Source organism: Hippocampus zosterae, chromosome 15 (genome assembly GCF_025434085.1).
Source record: "Hippocampus zosterae strain Florida chromosome 15, ASM2543408v3, whole genome shotgun sequence".
NCBI classification, from domain to species: Eukaryota; Metazoa; Chordata; class Actinopteri; order Syngnathiformes; family Syngnathidae; genus Hippocampus; species Hippocampus zosterae.
Genome location: NC_067465.1, coordinates 15,916,640 through 15,940,795, shown reverse-complemented (window position 1 = coordinate 15,940,795; position 24,156 = coordinate 15,916,640). Strand labels below are relative to the sequence as shown.

Genomic DNA, 24,156 nt, shown 5'->3' with positions numbered 1-24,156 from the left:
ATGAAGCAAACTATTAGCTTCGAATTCTCAAATAAATTAAATCTTTTCAAACAAATGTGAAGGAAAAAAAGGAATAATAAAAAAACTTTAAATATTTTCTTTGTATTAAAGTGCAACATTGTTGTTTTCACAACTGAACTATGCAGCTTAGTTCAACAGCTTTAACTCTGTCCGCCTCTGTACTGTACTGAATGTACCTTGTACGTCGAACGTTGGCTTACTTTAGACAAACGGCAAAAGAAAAGAAAATCTTCTGTCTTTTTAGCGGCTGCCCCAGTGGTGCCCGAGCTGAGCAGTGATGTTGACACCAGTAACTTTGATGACATAGAAGAGGACCGTGGCGAAGAAGAGACTTTTCCAATACCAAAGGCCTTTGTGGGCAACCAGCTGCCCTTTGTGGGCTTCACTTACTACAGCAATCAGCAGTAAGTCCTCCAGAGGCTTCTTACTTTACATGTATTACAAATATTGTGCATCAGGACAAGCATTAACTTGTATTAATTGCGGAATGTGTTTTGCTTTGAAGTCCTCTGCGCAGCTCCACTTCTGCCTCAAAGGCAAGTGACAAACGTAGCAGCTCCACAAAGGAGGACAAAAGTCATGTAAGTTGCGCAGCTATGCTTGTATGTACTCCGTCTCCAACATTCTATGACGTGTATTTATCCGTTTAGTTGGAGAACCTGCAGAAAAGAGTCTACCAGCTGGAAGAGCAGCTCCACAGTGAGATGCAGCTGAAGGATGAGTTGGAGCAAAAATGCAGGTGAGTCGTAATGGTTTTTGCCCAGGTTACACACAACTACAGTGGCACCTTGACTTGGGAGTACCCTACTTGGTTTATTTAAATTTTAAAAAAGTGGTATTGCGGGTTATGTGAAAGCTTGATAGGCGTCCCTCAAATAAAGTGAAAATAAAAAGGAACCACAGTCAAAAATGTACATTCAGCCATTCATTGAGCGGGAGAAAGTTGCACACACATACAAAATGGAGACATTCGCAAGGAGCAATGAACAGATGCACAAAACTAAGTGCATGCTAACTGGGGCAACGTGACTGACTCCAGCTTCTGACATCACTCACCATGCCAAAAATGTTTTTACTGTCATACCTCGGTTTTCGACCATAATCCGTTCCAGAAGGCTGTTCGAAAAGCGATTTGTTCGAAATCCGAAACTATTTTATTAGCCCATGATTTGGGGCTAATACACTATGCAGAAATAACATAAAAACAGTCAGATTTGCGTAAATCACAACAAACACGTCTGCTCAAAATGAACGCTACACGAGGAGGCGTCACTTCCTCACGAGGATGCGTCACTTCCTCGTGTAAGCAAGCCGAGGGGAGTCAAGTGGCGTATTCGGGTTTGCTCAGTTTGGTCGAAAACCGGTTTTCGGTCGTAATCCAAGGCATGAAAAAACAGATGTTCAAAAACCGAGGTTTGACTGTATAAAGAATTCATAATAATAATCATATGTCACAATAATATTGTATGTAATATTCGTAAAACAAGTGTTAGGTTCAGAAAACAGTTGTTTGAGTGGCCAAAAGAAAATAATATAGAACACGTATATGGACCAGAAAATTGGAACGATACAGTTTCGTTCTCGCAGTGCGGATATATTTCATGCAGGTGTCGATGAGCCTTCTTGTTGTTAGCACTTAGAATACCTCTGTTTTCTCAACCGGATTTGCAAAAAAGCTCGGTGTGATAATCAAATAATAACTGGGGCGGCCCTGTAGTAGAGTGGTTAGCACCTCAACTTCACAGTGCAGAGGTACCGGGTTCAATTTCAGCTCCGGCCTTCCTGTGTGGAGTTTGCATGTTTTCCCCGTGCTTGCGTGGGTTTTTTGTCGGTCCTCTGATTTCCTCCCACATTCCAAAAAACATGAATGGCAGGCTGATTGAACATTCTAAATTGTCCCTAGGTGTGAGTGTGAAGGGTTGTTTGTTTCTGTGTGCCCTGTGATTGGCTGGCAACCAGGTCAGGGTGTCTCCCGCCTACTACCCGAAGACAGCTGGGATAGACTCCAGCACCCACCGTGACCCTAGTGAGGATAAAGCGGAAAATGAATGAATGAATGTTTTTGAAAACATTTGATTCAAAGTATTACCGGTATATATGTCATGGATGTGATCCTGTACGAAAATACTTCAAACTACATCAGAATCAGAATCAGAATCATCTTTATTGGCCAAGTATGTAGAACACACAAGGAATTTGTCTCCGGTATAACACGCTGTATTAGTATCATCGTAAACGACAAAATAATTGAACCAACCTACATGAGTTAATGGATGGAATCATCTTTAATGATTTGCAACTAACAATGCTGCCGATACAATATGCGGGACGACCAACAATGCAACAGAATTACTGAGCAATGACAATGTAGGACACCAACACACTATAATGTGTGCTAGCGGGAATGCATGAACCAAGTAGGTAATCCCATCCTGCGCAATTTACAGTACAGCATCGAATTGCAAACAATAACGCTAGGCTAATAACCATAACCTATACGGTTTACCATTCTTACCATCCTGATGGGTCTCATCTCTACTCCGTGTCCGGACATTCGGGCACAACATTTTCCAAATCCTGAGCATCTGACCCATACATGTATGGTCCAACATAAATATTGCCAACAACCTCTTCCTCCAACTCTTCAAACACATGGATCCACTCAGGTTTGAAAAATTTGCTATTTGAATCACTTACTCGGACAGGCTTTGTACACTTTCCAGATTGAGCTGCACCATTGTTCTTGTATTCACATCCCACTTGAAAGTTTGTTGTTCTCAAGAGTGTCACTTCGGGAAAACGATTACTTTGTCAAAATAACAAAAGAGGGAATATTTTCATGCTTTATTTTGTCTAATTACTTTACTGGTGACATAAAAATATTTTATTTGGGATTTTCTGAAATTACTTAACAGTTGGCCTTTCAATGACTTTAAAAATAAACAAAAATGAAAATCAAGAAAAATGCATACAATAGAATTTGAGTTCAAAGGTTCCTATGGTTCCTATGTTGTTTTGTAGCATTTTTGTGTGATATTTCTTGTTTACGTTCCATTGTTAACTCTGTGATAACACTGGTGATCATTTTCATCTTGGTAATTATGTAATTTCATACCGTTTGATTGTACGTTGTGTCAATGGTTTCATCAAAAATGTAATCAACTGCCAATATAGTCATGATTAATTTGACCATGAATTCGGCTCTCTGCTCTCTTCACCAGGACCACAAACACCAAGATTGAAAAGATCATGAAAGAACTGGATGAGGAGGTTAAAGTTTGCTATTTTGCCCCTTCACATGCATTTCATCACCTCACCACGATATTAAAAAAGAAGACTTTCACCTTCTTGGATTTGTCCTGCCTTCCATAATCATGCTTTTTGTCTTCCACAGGCCAACTTGAGGAAGAGTGTGGAGACGAGTATGTCCCTGCTTGAGAAGGATAAGATTATGCTGCAGCATCGATTTACAGAGTCCCAAAGGAAAGCCGACCAGGAGGCAGAGAAGAGACGCAATCTGGAGAACGAGGGTGAGGTCAACCCCCCAAACAGTGCTGTTGTGATGTCATGGATAATATCTTGGGATTTCACGTGACATATCGTATTCCTCGCAGTGTCGACTCTGAAGGAGCAACTTGAAGACATGAGGAAGATTAGCCAGAACTCGCAGGCCTCAAACGACAAGATTGCCCAGCTTCAGAGTCAGGTAACATGCCGCCAAAAAATGAGTAGTTGCTGATACTATTCAGTTCATATATGGTACATATATGACATAGGGTCATTTGCACCCATTTGAGCTCTCTTGCGAACCAAAAACACAACCCTGATCTGAACTGTCTGTCAGTCAGATGAAATAAATCGTGCAGTTTCACCACATTATAAGAAAGACATGAAAGAATTTTGTTTGGAGCCGATTCGAACTAGGAGCAGCACCGTACCATGCTACATATCAATTACAGCCTTAGGTTTTGAGTTCCGTCTGTAGAACTGTAGATTATTTTACAGTACTGTATGTGGAGATGGCGTTCTGGTAGATGTGATCGCTGTGCATCCATGGTTGCGTTTTGGGGCGCTAGGTGACATTTTTGCCTCTCGTTCCTCTTTGTTTCTTGTTGTTTTGCTCTATTTTCCCAAGATAAAAAAAAAGGAAAATCCAGTTTAACTATACATGTACCAGTAGTGTTTAATGTCCAAAAGTTTGTTTGCACAAAACATAGTGTCCTCCCATCTGTAGCTGTGTAACTAAATGCGCATATTGCTCTTTGCGGAAATGGAGTACATGTGTGTGCAAACAATAAATAAATAAATAAATAAAACCGATTGAATTTTGTTGTTCCCTTTGGTCCTAGCTGGAGGAGGCTAATGACCTCCTGCGTGCCGAGTCAGACACGGCGGCGAGGCTGCGGAAGAATCACACAGAGGTGGCCAAGTCCATGAGCCAGCTGGAAAGCTTGAACCGCGAGCTGCAGGAGAGGAGCCGCGCCGCAGACGGCGAGAAGGCCCAGTTGGAGAAGGAACTCCTGCTACTCCAGAGCACCTTGGACTCGGAGAGGAGGAACTACAGCCAAGACTCGGAGGAGATCCGTGAGCTGCAGGGTAACCCGCTGAAGCCGCCAATTGTGATCGCAAACATACTTCCTTACGGTAACTTAATATTTTGTTTTATTTTGTTACCCTCCTAGCGAGGATGCTGGGGTTGCAGGAGGACAACAAAAACTTGAAACTCACTGTCTCCAAAGTTGAGACGGAGCGCAAACAGGCCCAGGAGAGAAGCAATAACTTGGAGAAGGTACACTAACACAACATATTACGGTCTTTTTTTAACAAAATAATACAGGCTAGTAAGGATTAATTGCAAGAAACACATATGTTGATGCACGAGGAACCTGTTTTAGGAGATGCTCAGACTCCACACTTGAATTCATCCAATAGACATTTAACATAACTACGTAGATGCCACTGCTTTGGTTATCAGTGAAGTTGAAATGGACTCAACAGTTAAGTCTTCATCTATCTCTGTTCATGTGTAAATAGTAGTGCAATTAAATTGAGGCAACTTCTAAGTACTGTTCATTTTTTTTTCTATTTAAGTGAGGATTTTTTTCTTGTCTGAGTATTTAGGACACTACTACACCACATTACCGAATGATCATTTCTACTGAAACATTAATTATCAAAGATATCCCCGCCTACATATAATGTAAGCTCGACCACTCAGTCATTACTGCGGTAGCTAAAATCGGAAGGAACGATGGCTTTGGTTTTGAAGTTCAGTACCGAAGATTGTCCTGTGTCCCTAAACCACTCAGGATAAGAACAACCTAGAGATAGACCTGAACTACAAACTGAAGACCCTGCAACAGCGACTGGAGCAGGAGCAGACTGAACACCGGGTGACACGTGCACAACTGACTGACAAATATGAGTCCATCGAGGAGGCCAAATCGGCCGCTATGAACGGTATGTCACAGTGCCTCGTTGTCTCTATCAGCTACCGCACATATTGAATTAAAAGCTTAGTCTGTGTGTGCTTACTGCTTTGATAATGTGTGGTGTAGATGGGTTAATCAACAACAACAAAGACGAGTAGAGGCAGGAATAGAAGCTCGGCTAGGTGTCAGCTTGTTTGGGAATTGTTTTGTGTTTGCAAAGTCTCTGTCATTTTTATTGTGGTGAATAAATTGTAAAATGTGTTTGACCAGTTTCTTATGTCCATTAAGAAGAGAAGCTTTCGGTTGCTTTATAATTATTTCAGGACACAATCACATACTCAGTGGGTCAGCCCAACTTGGTTTACTGTTGAACACACACACACACGCACACACACAGATTTGTGTAAATGTTGAGGTGATTTACTATTTAAAATTTTGACTAACAAAAACCATGACTGTTTTATCTGCGTATTGAGAAAGAAAAATGTATCTTCACACTCCCCATAACACCAGATAATTGCTAAGGATAGTCTTACAGAGAACTACAATCGTCAAGCCTTTGCCAAATTTGATTGCAAATGAGAGAAAAAAAAGACTCAAATTAGTCTGTGTATAACACGCTTCTCTGTCTGTATTTCTAATGGTGTAAATGTGCTTCCACCCCAGCTGTTCAGGTGAAGATGTCGGAGGAGAACGGGGCGAGGATGCGAGCGGAAAGCCGGGTGGTGGAGGTGGAGAAGCAGTGCTCCATGCTGGAGTTTGACCTCAAGCAGTCGGTGCAGAAAATGGAGCAGCTGATGAAGCAGAAGGAAAGGCTAGAGGATGATGTGAGTGAACGCTTTCCAGAGTGATGCAATTAGTTACGACATCCTTTTTTGAAACATTCACCTGCCTTCCTGGTGGTTCAGGTAAAGAATCTACGGATACAGGCGGAACAGGAGTCGAGCAAGCGCGTGCTGGCTCAGAATGAGCTGAAGAGCCGGCTACAGGAGGTAGATCGGCTGCGCTGTTCTGAGAAGCAGCTCAAGCAGGAGATCAACACGGCGCTGGAGAGCAAACGCTCTTTGGAGTTTCAACTTGCGCAGCTGACAAAGTGAGTCACCCTGAAACAACATGGTAGAATAAAGTTAGTGGTGGAGATAATAATGGCCATCCATTTTCTATGGCTCGTGTTGTCATTAGATTATTTTGAGCCTGTCCTACTTGATTGAGTGTGCCGGGCACCAGCCACTCATATTGCACATACAGACAGACAAGCATTCACACCCGACATTCAAACTCAGGCAATCATGAGGAGAACTCCACGTAAAAGGGTCGCAGCTGAGATTCGAACCTAAGCACCGTAAAGCAAATGTGCAAACCACCATCCTGCCGCAATGGACCGTGTTATAGTTTGTCATTTTCTCATTTGTTGCCCTCGCCGTAATGCGCTTTGCAAGTCAAGCTGCCATTCCCAAATAAGTGCTATTATTTCGGCTTATAGTGCAACTGCGCCAAAGCTGATCTGCGACAGTGTTCACTGGGATTAGACTTTAATCTGAGTGTGATTACTTGATTGCTAATTCCTTATCTGATGACAGCCGTATTTTGCTCGTGGAGCTCACAAATTGGCCCTGATGTGGGACCACTGATTAAAAAATGATTTGGTTGTGTTTACCAGGCAATACAGAGGCAATGAAGGACAGATGAGGGAACTTCAGGACCAGCTCGAGGCCGAACAGTATTTTTCTGTAAGTATCAGATCACTCTGAGCTCCTGGTACATAGATTGTGGGAGTGGGGGGAGTACCCCAGACTGATAATCTGCCCTTCCGCTGCAGACGCTTTACAAAACTCAGGTCAAAGAGCTCAAGGAGGAAATAGAAGAAAGGAACCGGCAGGTCCAAGAAGCTCATAAAAAGGTGCAGGAGCTGATAAGTGAAAGGTAAGTGAGCGTGCGTCACATATCACCAAGGCCTGCGGTCGCATGTAAAAATCTCATTAAAAGGTTCAATTGCTTTATTTCCCTCCACACAAAGGGAGTCCCTGTCTGCCCAGTTGGATCTGACAGAGACAAAGGCGGAGTCGGAGCAGCTGGCGCGAGCGCTGCAGGAAGAGCAGTACTTTGAGCTCAGCCAAGAAAGCAAAAAGACCGTCACGAGACACAAGCAGGAACTCATCGATAAGGATGCCACGATCGCACGAGTAAGCAAAACACAATATTAGTTTACCTTGTGTTTTGTAGGATGCGGTATGGATGATATTCTTACTCTGCAGCTTGAGGAGTCCTGTAAAACTCTGACCAAAGATGTGGAGGGTCTCGCCAAAGACAAGGCAGAGTTGAGCGAGAAGCTCAGCACTCAGGAGGAAGGTACTTATTTTTTTTTTCTATCACATGCGGGGTGTTATCGATTCTTTAAAATGTCTTAAAGGAGAGATGATGCATTTCTATAATTTAAAACTGATCCCATCCATGTGTATGATTAAATCTCTTTGTGAATTGTAATTCTCTTTGTGTTTCTAACATGCGTAGAATTCACTTTTGGTTGAAATCAAAGACATTTTGAATTGAGGTTCTGTGCCAAATTAGCGACAAATTTGACTTTTAGAACTTTATATGGAATGGCTGGTGTGTGATGCCGCCACTGGCCATTTTAACCATATGCGCAACATTTACGTGGTTCTTTAATTTCACATTTCATAGTTAGACAGACTCACTAAAGACCCAACTATCAGCATCATTTCTTCACATTTTGTCCCCTTTAAATTAGATTTTTATCATTCAGTTTGCAAACATCACAAGACCGTGATTGGTTGTCACGTGTGCCTAGCTTATTTGACACACAATCACTAATAACTGATGAGGTGATTTTAGGTCGTTTCGTTACTGTTTTGTACAAAGTATCCAAAATAAGAACATAACTCAACTTCTAGTGCGTTAATATTGTGAATGAGAGGGCTAAAGTTGAGCAATGTGGACCCTATAAGAGCTGTCATTTTGCCGGTTTTCAAACTTTGATGTGTTGTTACTCAATGTATGCAATGTATTGACAATGCTCCTGGCCTCTTGCGAATTACAAATCAACATACATGTGCGGCCCGCTATGCTTTCAGAGTATGCCGCTCAGAAGGAGGAGATTACAAATGCAATCAAGGCCAACTATGAGAAGGTCCTCCACACAGAGCGTACGCTGAAGACGCAGGCAAGCATGGATCTTTTTATTTATTTTATTTTATTTTTTTTGAGGGGGTAAGGGGGGGTTGCACATGAAACAAGAGCCATGACGTTTCATTCAGACTGTGGTGAAAGACTTGTGGAACCCTCTATCCAAACACTCAGCGCAACCAGTTGCCCCTCTATTTGTGATGCAGAGATTCATGCCCCTCCCTAAACCACAGATCGGCCAAATTCGGCGTTGACCAAACACACGTAAGGATCAGAAATATCGAGTAGGTTAACATTCCCAATTGTTGGCCTGGACTGTTTTCCACATAGATTAGGGTGAGGGGGAAAAATCATTCAAGACACACATTGGTCGCTGAGTATAATTTCTGAAATTGGGCCTTTGATCAGGAGGATTGGGAAAAGGATCAATTTGTCAGTGTGTGCGCGTGTGTACCTGTCCGTAATGTTAACACAATTATTTGGACATTCCCAACCTGTTTTCCTGTCTCATAATCCATCAGGCGGTGAACAAGCTGGCAGAGATCATGAACCGCAAGGACATGAAGCTAGACCAGAAAAAGAAGGGCAGCACGGCCGACCTGCGTAAGAAGGAGAAGGAGAACCGCAAGCTGCAGCTGGAACTCAACCAGGAGAAGGAGAAGTTCAACCACATGGCCATCAAGTATCAGAAGGAGCTGAGTGAGATGCAGGCAGTCAGTTCACGATTTCATTGTACTATTCTCTTGAAGACAGGAAATATTATTAAAGTGCGCCGTCACTCTCCTCCCCCGCAGCAACTGGCCGAGGAGTGCACGTACCGCAACGAGCTACAGATGCAGCTAGATAGCAAGGAGAGCGACATCGAGCAGCTGCGCGAGAAGCTGAACGACCTGCAGCAGCGCATGGACAACTCCAGCATCACAAGCTTGCTGACGGACGAAACGGACAGCAACATTGTGGGTAAGTACGCGTGCGGGTAAGCCAGCTGGAAGGCTCTACCGTGAAGCATTGAAGCCAAGTGCAAAACTCCATTGCTGTTTGTTTGTTTGTTTGTTTGTTTGTTTTTGTGGGAAGTGTGGATCTTTGAATTTGACCAAACCTTTAAAAGTCCAGAGCCAAACCCCAATCAGCAATCCCAAAAAACAAAGAAAAGTTATACAAGACAAGGCAAAATCAATATTTTGCTTTTTCTTTGGATTTCTGAACCCATTATCATTTCACAAGTTTATCAGCTGTGATAAAGGAAAGAGGAAACGGTGAACAACGGCTAGAACTAAAACACGAATTCATCAAAGGTTAGGTTTACTTTATTCACTTGATTGGTTTTCGTTTTTCCCTTTGCAAACTTGTATAAATTCTTGTTGCCCATAGTATGTTCAGTTTTATGCTGAACAAAATCATTTCCATAATGTGAATTTTAAAAAATAAATATGAAGTAGCACGCTAGTGTACCAGACGAAAAAGCCAAAGAAAAAGCTAGTTTGTACAAGGGTCATTCAATTGGTATAAGGACTTCTAATACAGGTTGAAGCTTCCTTTTTTGTTTTTGTTTTTTCCTTGCACCGTGGTCTCTCAGCACTGTCACACACTTTTCCCATCTGTGCACAAGCTACCCCATTATAAATGAAATGTATTATTATTATTATTATTATTATTGACTTGATTTAGCATTTCACAGTATTTATCACAAAGTTTGAAAGTGATGATGACGTCAAAAGTGTTCTAAGCGACTGGCTGAGGCATCAAGTCAAAAGATTTTTACACTGAGGGAATATGGGAGCTTGTGCACAGATGGTAAAAGTGTGTGACAGTGCTGGGAGACTACGTTGAAAAAAGTAAGCTTTTATTTGTATTTTAAGTCGTTATACTGAAAAATTCACCTTATTTATTGAATGACCCTCATAGTTTATCTTCTAGATGCTCATTGAATTTGGGTCTCAATTTACTGAAATCCCGTGTGAACTTTGTCTGCATTCGACTATTTATTAGTCATGTTGGGTGTAAACGAAGAGATCTCTGTTTATCAAGCAGTGGGCTTAGATTGGATAAAAAGAAATGACAAGTTCTCTACGCGTTTACTTTTCCAGTATGGTGTTCTTTCCACCAGTGTAATGAGCGACGACAGATTCCGTCTCAGTTTTCCTTGAAATGATGCCTGTGGTTAAATCCCTCTCTCTCCATTTCCCCTTCACGTCTAGTCCGCGCTCTTCCTCTCTTTGTAACTTCTATTCCTTTCCCTCTGTGAGTAACCGAGCGGACGAGCTCCCCCTCTTGCCTGGCCTGTACGTGCTGCAGCTGCTGTTCTGTTGTGGTGCTGTTTCGTTGGTTTCCATTTTAGTGCTCTTTAGAAACCTTTGAATTGAATCCTGAATGACGAGAAAAATGTTTCTGAGTAGGCTTCAAGGTGAAGTCAACCGCAACATTTTCTTGACGATTTTCTGTTTTGTGCATCTCCACTGGTGTAAACGCCCCACACTGATGAATATTGCATTTGTGGGATATGAGTTAAGCAGTAAAATCCAGCCCTTTTGGTCCATCTCAGGGGGCGGCCAGTTTGCCATTTGCTGTTAACTGAAAATGACATCACAGTTGCTCAGGGCACAGGTAACGAGAAATCATGCCTCAGCTTCAGAAAAGAGGTGAGCCGTGATTGGTTGTTACCTGAGACCTGAACAACTGTGATGTCATTTTCAGTCAACGGAAGGAACAAAATGGCCGCCCCCTGATAGACGAAAACGGGTGGATTTGACTGCGTAATTGATATTCCAAAAAAAGCAATATTCACCAGAATGCCATGTTAGACTTGCGGAGGCGTATGGAACATACTACTGTTAACAAAAATTGGCGGTTGGCTTCCCCTTTTAAAGTAAGTGGGATTGTTCCGATATGTGATGATCACCCAGATTTTCAAATCCAGCACACTGGCTCATGAGCCTTCAGGGGGTTTATTTATTTATTTACTTTTTTTTTTAAATAAAAAGCACTGTTTTATTCAAGCACTTAACACTTTGGTTTTCATCGGCATGCTGAAACAGAAATGTTACTTGAGCTGGAAGAGTTCCCCCACATATAATACAACTCAGAATTTCGGATGGATTTACAGTGCAGGTCCACCTGCCCAATTCCCACTTACCGTTAATAGCACTGGTATAAGATGTTTTTTTCTTTATACTATTTCTGTGTACATTTCTAGTGACATACAACCAATCATGTGCATCGACCTGTGTGTGCAAACACCCAATTGCACATGAGCACTTCCACAAATATAGTGAAGACATGGAAGTAGACCACACTCTATAAATAAGAAAATGTTAAATGTTGCACAGCATTTAGTTGACCTGAGTTGACTCTTTTTCCCCGCATTGATTTAAATGAGGCTAACATCCACATCATTGACCACTAGTTGCAATTTTTTTTTCCTTATTTAATGAGGAACGCACATCTAATGGTCCATAGTTAGACCATATTTGTTCTTTTGGTATAGTTTTATGGCTCTCGAAGAACTAGACTTCCCTACCCCTGCTTTAGAGCAAACCATCTTATTTGTGTAGCTTAAACCATGCAGTGTAAATCCAGCCTCAGTCCTGTTACTTTCCTATACCTTTGCAGTTTGTGACTTGTCAGCTGCATGCCCTGTCTTATGCTCATTTATGTTTCCAATTCACAGCCTGAACAATCCAGCAAGTCAACGGAAATCGTGTACTAATGACAACTGTAGCCACTGTAGCATTTGTTTTGCGACATGCTGTATTTCGTAACCTGCCGATTGCCTTCTCTTGCATGGGGTATCTTAACTCCTCTCTTCTTACCGCCTAAAATGGGGAAAAGCTAAAGCTGACATTTAATTAACCTTTTTTTTGTTTCTTCCACCCAATTTAAGTTTTGCATGGCCCGCTTCAACGCCGCCTCTTAATCCGTACGTTTGGCGTGTAACTTTCTTCCATGTGCGCTCCTTTTACAGAATCCAGACTGGAGGGCTGGTTGTCTATTCCTAACCGCACAAATATCAAGCGATACGGATGGAAGAAGCAGGTATTTGCACTCGCGCCACCTCCAAGGAGTCGTTCCCCGTCTTGAGCCGTCTCATTGCCTTGGCACTGTTGTGTTGCAGTATGTTGTGGTGAGCAGCAAGAAGATTTTGTTTTACAATGATGAGCAAGATAAGGAGCAGTCCAACCCTTCCATGGTACTAGATATCGAGTGAGTCACTTTGAGAGTAACTAAACATATGTAGAAAGTTAACAGTGGTCTGGAGTTCTGATTGTTGGCTGTTTCTCTGCAGCAAACTTTTTCACGTGAGACCAGTGACACAAGGAGACGTGTACCGGGCCGAGACTGAAGAGATTCCAAGAATATTCCAAGTAAGAGGAGCCCTTTCCTTTAATTTTTTTCCCCTATTTTTTCCCAGCCTTCGTCGTCCGTCTTTTTTTGTTTTGTTTTGTTTTCTTTTTTTAATCAATTTGCAAGTTATTTTTATCCATGAGGTGATGTTTATTTATTCCTGACTTTGCAAAATCAATTGGAATTGATGCTATTTTATTGAATTATTGTATTTATATTTTTTAACATTTTAAAATATATTGTTTTCTGATATAATTATTTTTTTACTTTGATATAGTTTAACATCATATTCATTGTGTGTTGTTATCATCAATCGGGTTCCCCGTTTTAGGGGAGGACACAGTCTGACTCACAGGCCACGTGTGATCTACTCTGTTTCTTTAATTCGTTTTTCCCTAATGTTGGCTAGTTAAAAAATACTTATTTTCTTGCATTAAGTAATGTTATTAATTTATTTCTTGCAAATATTGAACTAAAAATGTCATTAAAATAATAGATTTTTACAAGGCGCCCCATAAGTCTCCATATATTCCGCACATATATGGTTCTAACATTTATTTCTTGATATTTCGGATCACCCAGAGAATGCATTTGAATAAAAAGCAATTGAAATCATCCATACAAAGCATATTATGTAAATAAAAATGGTATATGACAAGAGACGTTTATTTTTCCGATGTCTGGAGACTTAAGGGACACCCTTAATATACTTTTCACAAATATGTAAGGTTATTTTGTGACCTAATTACAATCCCTAAAATAATAAAGAAAAAAAAAAGATTTATTTATACAACCATTTTTCATATACATCTGCTTTCAGATTCTGTACGCCAACGAGGGCGAGTGCCGGAAAGAGGCCGACATGGAGACGGTCCCTCAGGGTGACAGGAACTGCCTGCCACACAAGGGCCATGAGTTCATCCCCACCTTGTACCACTTCCCCTCCAACTGTGAGGCGTGTTCCAAGCCGCTGTGGCACGTCTTCAAGCCGCCGCCGGCGCTCGAGTGCCGTCGATGCCACGTCAAGTGCCACAAGGACCACCTGGACAAGAAGGAGGATGTCATCGCCCCTTGCAAAGGTAAAGTCGCGGGTGTACCGCAAACATTTGATGGTTTGGTTCCTGGGTAAACGCAACTCTTTTTGGGTTTTGCAGTAAACTACGACGTGACCTCAGCCCGGGACATGCTCTTGTTGGCGCTGACCCAAGATGAGCAGAAGAAGTGGATCGGCCATCTTGTGAAGAAAATACCTAAAACCCCACCGACCACGTTTTCCAGAGCTTCACCTCGCTCCATGTCCACTCGTCCTGGACCCAACCAGTCCTTCCGCAAAAACCCTAAAAGCAGTTCGACAAAACTGAGGTAACGGTTGAGCGGTTTTGTTTCGATTAGTCCTGTGAATCCCGAACATGTTGGTGTCCTCTAGTGGGCTCCCAAATGAAATAATTTTATTTTTATTTCTTTTAACTTTATTTCTTCATAGTTAGTATGAGCAAGTTAGTAAAAAAAAGTGCTGTAAAAAACTTCAAAATATCACTTTTTAGCAACCACATTTTGGTAAATTCTTTCAAACCTGCCATACATGTTTATTATTTCAGTAACCATAGTGACCATGTAAGTTTATTTCCTCAACTGTAGTGTCTGTTAAGTGTCTGTTATTTTCTCTTTATATTCCAGCTTATACGTCAACTTTCCAGATGCCACACACACAATGATAGCTCCTGCCACACATGGTGGTGCCTGTGGCATTTTCGTAATGATAATGAACAATATTGGATGTTATCATTTTCCACCCACAAATAATCCTTGTTGGGTTACATTTTTTTGCACGCTCTCGTTAAATTCCACCATTGACCTCAGCTTTACGGAAATACTGTGGTACCGCAACACTTGGTATTGATCATCGTAAAGGTTATTACAGCTCCTTGCTGGCACCTGAATTTTTTTTCTTCACGTTGTCTGTTTAAGGCATTTATTTTGGCCATAATTTGACGTATCACGGTATTCACTAGTGTGTAGGTTGCACATTTTGTCAATGTCACAACTTGTAAAACTACAGATTTCTAGTGTACCTTTTTAGCCTTTTATTACAGTTTTGACTCTGGAACATTGATACTTGCAAACAGCTCTTTAAATACTCAAACTTCTTGTACTTTTTGTTTTGGGGGTTATTTGAATGGACTATCCTTTTCAAACCTGCTGTTGTTTGTTCTTACCTACGCATTGAATGTGTGACGAAGCGAGTGAGTGCAACCGCCGTGTCTTTTCCTCTTCGCGTTGGGCTGCGATGAAGTGCTGGAGTCAAGTCACGTGATCTGCTTGCTGTCTGTCTCCTCCTGTGTTGTAGCCGAGCGCAGTCCAACCTCCATGCGGCAGACGCAACATCCAGCACTTGTTGACAGGAGATGCTTCGCGAAAGTGCGGATGTGTGTGTGTGTGTGTGTTTTTTTTAGTCTATTTATTATTATTATTAACAGACATTTGGTGCTCGCTTTGTTGGTCGGTTGGTTGCGGGCTTGGGCTCACAACTGGGATTCTTCTGCGCTTGACACCAAGGCTGAATTTACACTGGAGGTCCAAGTGTCCGATTCTGATTTAATGCCTGTAACATTTTTTTGTTCTTTCGGGAGTCGGCTGGAATTTATCCCGAATGCACCCGGAACTGCCCGCCAGCCAATCAAAGGGCGCATACCAACAATAATTCACATTGATGACTATGGACAGTTAAGAGTCGCTGCTTCAATTTGCACTGATTTTTATAGTCATACCTCGGTTTTTGACCATAATGCGTTCCAGAAGGCTGTTCGAAAACCGATTTGTTCAAAAACCGAAACCACAAAATCTTTATTGAACATGTCTGCTCAGTAATGGGACACTACACGAGGAAGCGTCACTTCCTCATCTACCCGAGGAAGCGTCACTTCCTCTTGCTAAGGAAGGCGAGAGGAGTCAAGTGGCGCGTTTAAGTGCGTTCAGTTTGTTTGATAACCAATTTTCGGTCGCCATCCGAGGCAAATTTTCGAAATTTTTGGTCGAAAACCGACGTGGTTGAGAACAGAGACGTTCAAAAACCGAGGTTTGACTGTATTTCCATTGCTGAAATAAGGCATTGAAGCAAACGGGAAACGGACTTAGAGGGACTTTATGTTGCGACATCACACAAATGCGACATTCATACCATTCATTCATTCATTCATCTTCCGTACCGCTTGATCCTCACTAGGGTCGCGGGGGGTGCTGGAGCCCATCCCAGCCGTCTCCGGGCAGTAGGCGGGGGACACCCTGAATCGGTTGTCAGCCAATCGCAGGGCACACATAGACGAACAACCATCCACGCTCACACTCAAACCTAGGGACAATTTAGAGTGTTCAATCAGCCTGCCATGCATATTTTTGGAATGTGGGAGGAAACCGGAGCACCCGGAGAAAACCCACGCAGGCCCAGGGAGAACATGCAAACTCCACACAGGGAGGCCGGAGCTGGAATCGAACCCGGTACCTCTGCACTGTGAAGCCGACGTGCTAACCACTGGACTACCGGGCCGCCACACATTCATACCAGTTCATTGATTTTAGAGGAAACGAAGCGGCGACTGAATGTTGCTGACGTACATTATGTCAACGAACATGCATGTAAATGATGATTTAGCAAGTGCAGAAAAACTATCACGTCCGTTTTATTTGTGGAACAAGAACTTCATCTTGTAAAGGCCTATTTATATTCACATTTGGAAGAAGCCAACCTGGCAATATCAGCCGTGGCAAACATCTGAATTGTGCCACTTGAGAGCAAAAAACGACGAGGGATTGGGTCACTTGAGCAATTTGGTGTAAAATTAGCTGCGTGTTAAGTGAGACTAACTGGTGCACTTAAAAAAAAAATGTTTGTTTTTTGGTTTTTAAAGTTGCCTATTACAGTGAGACAGAAAAGCTGTTGAAGGGTGTTGCTCTTGTATGGGCTACTAACCACGTTCAGGGGTTGGTTTTTTTTTTGTCTCCTTTACTGGACACCTGTCTCTGCTCTTTCTTTGCAGCTAACCGTCTCAACCGTCGGACTTGTTTTTCCCTGGACTATTCTGTACTTTCCCCTCCTTGTTCATCTTCAAACATGGACAAAATGTTGATGGTGATATTATTAAACAAGACGTTATGGACCCGCCGCCCTATCTACTCTGCAGCTCGTCATCACCACGTTGCTAAAAGACAAAGGCGTCCTCGGCCCAAAAGCGGGAGGTGACACATGGAGATTTCTTTTTAGGGGCTTTTGCCGGGGCAGTGTTGAGTTTTCAGGTACTGTCATCCAGGTGTTTCAGATGTGCCATGAGGGCTTTTATCTTCAGGGCTGGAAAAATAGAAGGAAAACAATTGCCTGACAAGATCCTTAAATGCAAGCAGACTTCTGTTTCCGTTGGATAAATACGACTGATGCCTTCATCTAATCCTATCTGGCCTTTTTTCCCCCTTTTTTGAATTCTTATTACTCTCCAAGTCAGTTTATCAGGTTTGGAAATGAGTATTGGGACACGAGTATTAGATGTATTGAGTAAGATCATTTTAAATCTATGCATTATTTTATTATTATTCTAATTATTTTTATTGCTCCAAGCCATGAGGAAACTTCCATTGTAATGGCGTATAGGAGTCTCTCAAACTTCCATCATTTTTTTTCTGTTTATTTGGTACAATGTCTTTTGTGATATATATATTTTTCTGGCTTGTATTTTTTTTTATAATGTATTGCCTTACATTGATTGATTCCTAGATAAATGGTTCAAAAAGGAAAAACATTAAGTTAACAAATGTAAAACTGCACTGTTTGAATTGTACATTATTTAAAGAAGACTAAACAGGTGTAGCATTTGGCCCACCTAGTGCCTTAATAACCGTTGAATATTGATTTTACTGCCATATCTTTTTTTTTCTTCCTCCTCCTTCCAAAACCAGACAAATGCTTCCATCTTTCAATTTTTTTTATTTTTAATTTTTTTTTTACTAAATTAAATTGCCATATGTGGTTTTATTGCAACTTTTTTTTGTTTGAGTATGTAGAGGGATGGGGAAATTATTTGATCCGGCCACAAAACATTTTAACAAACAAATGCTTGTAATATATAATATTAATAAACATTTGTTTAAATGTCATAAATTTATTGAAAGGGTTCCCCACCGCTGATATAAAGTGTATATATTACATCACCTGTTTTTGAATGTGTTGCAATGAAGTTGGCATGTTAAAAAAAAAAAAAAAGAATTACAAAAAATGCGCCCCATAATCAACTAATTTGACAAATTTTGGGATCATGTAGTTAAACTAACACAAAGTGGTCCAGATCCTGTTAATCCACCACCATCTGCAATGTAAATAATGAGAGACATATGCATTATGGAATTACCTCTGCAATCTTTTTTTCTATATTTTTAAATTCCCCCCCCCCCCCCCCCCCCCCCCCCATTCAGTTGAAAGAAGAAAAAAGCACTGGAACTCTGATATACTCTGGTCTTGGATAATAGGTTGCATGGTTTATTTGCATTGGAGTCCGCACTGATGGATATGTCAATAAACATATCTTTATCATTCACTGGAGACTATTTTCAATGGCAATGAGGCTTATAATTTGCTTTTCTTGTGTATACAGCATACTTAAAAAGACAAAAACAGACATCCTAATGAAGTGGCCCTGTAGGACTCTGTTTTCCTATCTACAGTTATATCTGGCCGTGACATAATACAATCATCATTCACTGCAACTTTTGATTTATTTTTTTAAATATTTGCATTTTTGAGGGAGCGGAGATTAAGATTAAGATATCCTTTATTTGTCCCGTAATGGGGAAATTACAATCAGAATTCAGAAAGGAAAATTCAGAAAGGCCGCGACGCACCCGAAATGACGTCACCGTTGCGCTCCGCATATCGAACCACGTCACGGGGGGAAAAAGAAACGGAGCGATGAAGACGGCGATAACAAGGATGTGTATGCGCGTGTGGTTGTCCAGTTGTGTATGTGTATGCACGTACAGGTCATAGCTGCTTCGTCGAGGTCTCCTCATCATGAAGACAGTCCCGGCTTATCAGTCCATGGCCGAGAAGGAGGGTGGTGGTGGTGGTGGAGGCCCTAGACTCCATGCGTACTTCCATCCAGGGGAAAGGCCAGATAGCGTGACCGGCAGCTTCTTCACTTCCAATAGAGCCGCCCCGTCGGTTGAATTTTGCGATAGAACAGAAAGCTGCCAACACCAAACAGCAGTTATCAAAAGGCCAGTAATGTCTTCCACATCCTCCACGGACAGTACTGCCTTGGACACTGGTCTCCACTTTCTCCATGGATCCAAGGCGTATCCGGCAGCAAGTGTCCCCAGAGGGCAAGCAGGCTCCCCACTGCCCGCTCTTTTCGTCGAAAAAAATGTTGCCGATTACATCGAGAGACCAGCCAACTAATTCCATGGTTAGTTTTTCGGATGAAAAATACGGTAGGAGAAAAAGTTAGACAAAGACAGCACAAGGACTAAGTGGCGAGCACGGAAAGGGTGGGGTGAGGGCAGGAGGAGCAGTGCAAAAAGCGTCCGCCTTCGTCGAGAGCCAAGCAAAAAGGATCATTTTAATGGTAGATTATATTTTACCCCCCAAATTAAACTTTTTGAGAAAGAAATGGCAATAGTAGCTTTTTTTTAGTTGGTGTATATTAAAGAAAAAGTAGCGCATTTTGAGGGGGTAAACTGTTGTGTGTGGCAAATGTCGAAGAAAGGGCTAGTGCCATTAGCCTCAGGCCCCATTATCTCCCGAGGGAATTCTCTCACGTCATAGCTGTGACAGTGTACATCCCCCGTCAGCTAATAGTGATGCAGCGTGTGATGCCCTGATGACTGTTGTGAGCAGGCTGCAAACACAGTCCCCCAACTCCCTGCTGATCATCTCTGGGGACTTCAACCATGTCTCTCTGTCGTCCTCCCTTTCAACCTTCACGCAGTATGTAACCTGTGCCACTAGAGACAATAATATTTTGGACTTGTTTTATGCCAATACCAAGGAGGCATATAAACCTCTCCCCTTCCCCCCTCTTGGAAGAGCAGACCACAACTTGGTATTTCTCGAGCCTGTGTACAAACCCCTGGTGCACAGGCAGCCAACTGTGACCAGAATGGTCAAGAAATGGTCATCGGAAGCTGAAGATGCTCTGCGGGACAACCAGGTGGGAACTCTTCACCGAGGTTCAAGGGGAGGACATTGATGCACTCACTGACACCATCACGGACTACATAAACTTCTGTGAGGAGAACACCGTACCCACCAGAACTCTGCGGTGTTTTTCCAACAACAAACCATGTATTAATCCCGACATAAAGGCCCTCCTGAAGGAGAAGAAGAGAGCTTTTCTGTCGAGAAACCGAGAGGAGCTGAAGGCCGTGCAGATTCGGCTGAGAAGAAAGATCAGGGAGGGGAAGAAGATATACAGGATGAAATTGGAGGACCAGTTACAGACCAGCAATGTCACTGGTGTCTGGAGGGGCCTGAAAACCATCTCAGGCCATGACAGCCCAAAGACATTGACTGAGAAGGACGAGGACTGGGCAGATGGACTGAACCTTTTTTTCAACCGTCGCCTGTCCCTTCCCCCAACTGCAACCACTCTCACTGAGGACTTCTTGTCCTCCCCCTTCTCTTTCGACCAGATCTAATAACCCAGTCCGTCACCTGGTTCCTGCCTGTCCGTCACAACAGAGCAGGTGAGGAACCAACTGAGGAAGATGAATGTGAGGAAGGCAGCAGGTCCGGACAAGATCAGTTCCTGGCTCCTCAGGACCTGCTCTGACCAGCTGTGTATCATTGTCCAGCACATGTTCAACCTGAGCCTGAACCTGGGCAGAGCTCCACAGCTGTGGAAAACTTCGTGCCTGGTCCCAGTGCCCAAGACCCCCCACCCTAAGGAGCTGAACAGCTACAGACCGGTGGCGCTGACGTCTCACCTGATGAAGACGCTGGAGAGACTCGTCCTCGCCCACCTTCGACCGCTGGTGAGCCCAGCACTGGACCTGCTGCAGTTTGGCTATCAGCCTGGCATCGGCGTGGAAGACGCCATTCACTACCTCCTCCACTCAGTGCTGTCACACTTGGAGAAGGCTGGGAGCACTGTGAGAATCATGTTCTTTGATTTCTCCAGTGCCTTCAACACCATCCAGCCCAACTTACTGGGAGGCAAACTGCAGAACGCTGGAGTGGATCACCATCTCACAGCATGGATCATAGACTGACTCACAAATTGGCCGCAGTAGTAGTTGCAGAGCTGTGAGTCGGACAGGCTTCTCTGCAGCACTGGAGCGCCGCAGGGGACTGTTCTGGCTCCATTCCTGTTCATCCTCTACACCTCGGACTTCAGACACGCTACTCCAAATTGCCACCTACAGAGGTTCTCCGATGACTCTGCGATTGTTGGCCTCATTATAGAGGGGACGATCGGGAGTACAGGGGACTGACAAAGGACTTTGTGGACTGGTGCCAGCAGAATCTCCTCCAGATCAACCCAAGGAAAACTAAGAAGTTGGTTGTGGATTTCTGCATGAAACAGTCCTCACCAGCACCGATGAACATCCAGGGTATGGACATAGAGAGGGTGACCTCCTACAAGTACCTAGGTGTTCTTCTGAACAACAAACTGGACTGGTCTACAAACACGGACACCCTGATTAGGAAAGGACAGAGCCGACTCTTCCTACTCAGGAAACTGAGGTCTTTTGGGGTTCAGGGGTCGCTCCTTAAGACTTTCTATAACTCGGTGGTGGCCTCGGCCATCCATTATGGCATTGTCTGCTGGTCAGGCAGCATCTCAGCCCGGCACAGAAAGAGACTGGAGCGACTGGGCAGGAAGGCCAGTTCTGTCCTGGGTTGCTCCCTTGACACTTTAGAGGAGGTGGGCAACAGAAGGATGCTAACTAAGCTAAGAGCTATGATGGCCAGTTCCTCCCACCCCCTCAAGCCCGCCCTGACAGCACTTGGTTCAGCCAGAGACTGTTACACCCGCGCTGTAAGTAGGAGAGATACCGACCCTCGTTCCTACCGACTACTGTCAGGCTGCTGAATAAAAATAACAATAAGAATAATAATAATTAAATGATGTGAAAGACAATTGTAAATAGCACTGCAATTTATCCATTTTGTGTTTATATTGCACTTAATTGAACTGTGTTTGTTTGGGGGGGGTTTCTCTTCTTTCTACCTACATTCTTGCTGCTGGAGGCTGTAAATTTCCCCAGTGTGGGACAAATAAAGGATATCTTATCTTAGTGTATATTTTCACGGAGGTAGTGCACTTTGTGGGGTGGGAGGAGCTCCTTAGCCTTGGTCGGCAATCTTCCTTCGGGAGTAAACCCAGAGGCCAAATCCAGAGTTGGAGTCCCTAAGGCCGGTGCGTTGTGAAACTCTCTCAGCATCCCGGCAACTCTTGCGACGACGTCGATGCCAAGCTGCTTGGGCCCCGCCCTTCCCTTGGACAACATCAACGGCGTGGAGAGGAGGTATCTAGGGCATAGGCAAAGCCAGGTCCTCCATACAAACCTGCCCAGGCTTGTGCCCTGGAGAGGACACTCCAGCGTCGTCGTGTGACAACACAACACGAGGAGTGGCAGATACCAGTGATAAGTCAGTGCTTAATTGGCGTAGAGCTAGGCACTAGGGGTCACTCCTGACAGTGGGATGGGGCCTCTTACCCACTGGGTACCTACCGCCAGCTGCAAGCGGGGCAGCCCACGGACAGTAAGGTGCTACCCCGCCACAGTTCACTTTCCTTACTGGGTGCGTAGGGATTAAGACCAGGAATAGTTTGAAAGGTGGACTGTAAAACCGATGCACCAGGAAACAACAAAAGAAACACAACAAGGAGCAAGCCCTTGTCAAAACTTGCAACATGGAATGTCAGGACAATGACAACCGGTCTGACGTCAGACCTAATGGACATCAGCGATGCCCGCAAGACAGCAGTGATCAACAACGAGCTGCTGAGAGTCAGCATTGACATTGCTGCGCTACAAGAAACCCGCGTCGCCGAAACTGGATCTCTCCGGGAGAAAGACTACACCTTCTACTGGTGCGGGAAAGCTGCCGACGAGACCAGAGAGCACGGCGATGGTTTCGCTGTCAACAACTCCCTGCTGAGCATGATAGAGCCTGGTGGAGAAGGGACTGAGAGGATTCTCACCTTGCAACTTCACACTACAGTCAGCACTGTCACCCTGTTCAGCTACTACACTATACTCCACGCAGGTGGCGAAAAACAAATTTTATGACCAGCTGTTGGCAGCCATCCAGAAAGTTCCAACCACCAACCAACTTGTTCTTCTTGGGGACTTCAACACCCGCGTTGGATCCGACCACACATCATGGCCCAGTTGCCTCGGCCCTTGGGGAGTGGGTGACATGAACAACAACGGACAACGTCTCCTGGAACTGTGCACACTGCAAGACCTGTCTGTCACCAACAGCTTCTTCCAGAGCAAACTGCAGCACAAGGTGTCGTGGCGCACCCCCGCTCAAAGCACTGGCACCAACTGGACCTCATCTTGACCCGCCGCAAGCAGCTAAGCAGCATTCTCACTACACGCTCCTACCACAGCGTTGACTGCGACACAGACCACTCCTTGGTCTGCTGCAAGATCCGACTTCAGCACAAGAAGCTGCACCGAGCCAAGCCACCAAGCAAGCCCCGCATCGACACAGCCAAGGCAAACCATGTGGACAAGGTGAATGCACTCGCCAGGCACTTGAAAGACGCTCTGGAGAAGAAACCACCAGAAGGAAACGCGGAATAGAGGTTGGACCTCCTCCTCATTGCCTATTCCATCTTCGGCAAGAGAACAAGGAAAAGCCAGGACTGGTTTGAGATAAACGTAATGGAACTCAGTGCCATAATGGAAGCGAAGCGCACAGCACTGCTGAAACATCACCAGCATCCCTCCCAGTCCACACTGCAGGCTCTCCGAGGTACCAGAAGACTTTCAGCTGATCATCAGTCTCAAGTAGACCAACATCTTGAGTCAGGACATGGAGAGCCAACCCACCATCTCCATTAACAACTACCAGCTGGATGTGGTCAAGGAGTTTACTTACCTTGGCTCCACGGTGACAAACTCGCTTGACTTGGACCCTGAACTGAACAGAAGGATCGGTTGAGCCACCACAACTCTTGCCCGGCTCACCAAACGCGTGTGGGAGAACAGCAAGTTGGCG

At 43.8% G+C, this 24,156-nt stretch overlaps 2 protein-coding genes across 4 annotated transcripts in view; one reads left to right on the top strand and one right to left on the bottom strand.

The window, feature by feature from the left end:
• rock1 (Rho-associated, coiled-coil containing protein kinase 1) overlaps positions 1 to 18,517 on the top strand; it is a 47,516-nt gene extending 28,999 nt beyond the window's left edge. The window contains exons 10-34 of one of the 2 annotated variants that reach the window (XM_052088383.1): positions 266 to 425; positions 527 to 602; positions 672 to 760; positions 3,243 to 3,291; positions 3,416 to 3,551; positions 3,636 to 3,727; positions 4,371 to 4,617; positions 4,704 to 4,810; positions 5,331 to 5,481; positions 6,120 to 6,280; positions 6,362 to 6,546; positions 7,114 to 7,183; positions 7,273 to 7,376; positions 7,471 to 7,636; positions 7,709 to 7,802; positions 8,546 to 8,634; positions 9,119 to 9,310; positions 9,392 to 9,557; positions 12,559 to 12,629; positions 12,709 to 12,797; positions 12,880 to 12,958; positions 13,759 to 14,017; positions 14,093 to 14,300; positions 15,286 to 15,356; positions 16,973 to 18,517. In XM_052088383.1, coding sequence (XP_051944343.1) covers positions 266 to 425; positions 527 to 602; positions 672 to 760; positions 3,243 to 3,291; positions 3,416 to 3,551; positions 3,636 to 3,727; positions 4,371 to 4,617; positions 4,704 to 4,810; positions 5,331 to 5,481; positions 6,120 to 6,280; positions 6,362 to 6,546; positions 7,114 to 7,183; positions 7,273 to 7,376; positions 7,471 to 7,636; positions 7,709 to 7,802; positions 8,546 to 8,634; positions 9,119 to 9,310; positions 9,392 to 9,557; positions 12,559 to 12,629; positions 12,709 to 12,797; positions 12,880 to 12,958; positions 13,759 to 14,017; positions 14,093 to 14,300; positions 15,286 to 15,337 — 3,092 coding nt within the window. In that variant the 3' untranslated portion in view covers positions 15,338 to 15,356; positions 16,973 to 18,517. The remainder of the gene's footprint in view (positions 1 to 265; positions 426 to 526; positions 603 to 671; positions 761 to 3,242; positions 3,292 to 3,415; positions 3,552 to 3,635; positions 3,728 to 4,370; positions 4,618 to 4,703; positions 4,811 to 5,330; positions 5,482 to 6,119; positions 6,281 to 6,361; positions 6,547 to 7,113; positions 7,184 to 7,272; positions 7,377 to 7,470; positions 7,637 to 7,708; positions 7,803 to 8,545; positions 8,635 to 9,118; positions 9,311 to 9,391; positions 9,558 to 12,558; positions 12,630 to 12,708; positions 12,798 to 12,879; positions 12,959 to 13,758; positions 14,018 to 14,092; positions 14,301 to 15,285; positions 15,357 to 16,972) is intronic. The other variant, XM_052088384.1, reaches the window with a different exon arrangement.
• greb1l (GREB1 like retinoic acid receptor coactivator) overlaps positions 1 to 24,156 on the bottom strand; it is a 202,917-nt gene that overhangs the window by 103,546 nt on the left and 75,215 nt on the right. The window lies entirely within an intron of this gene.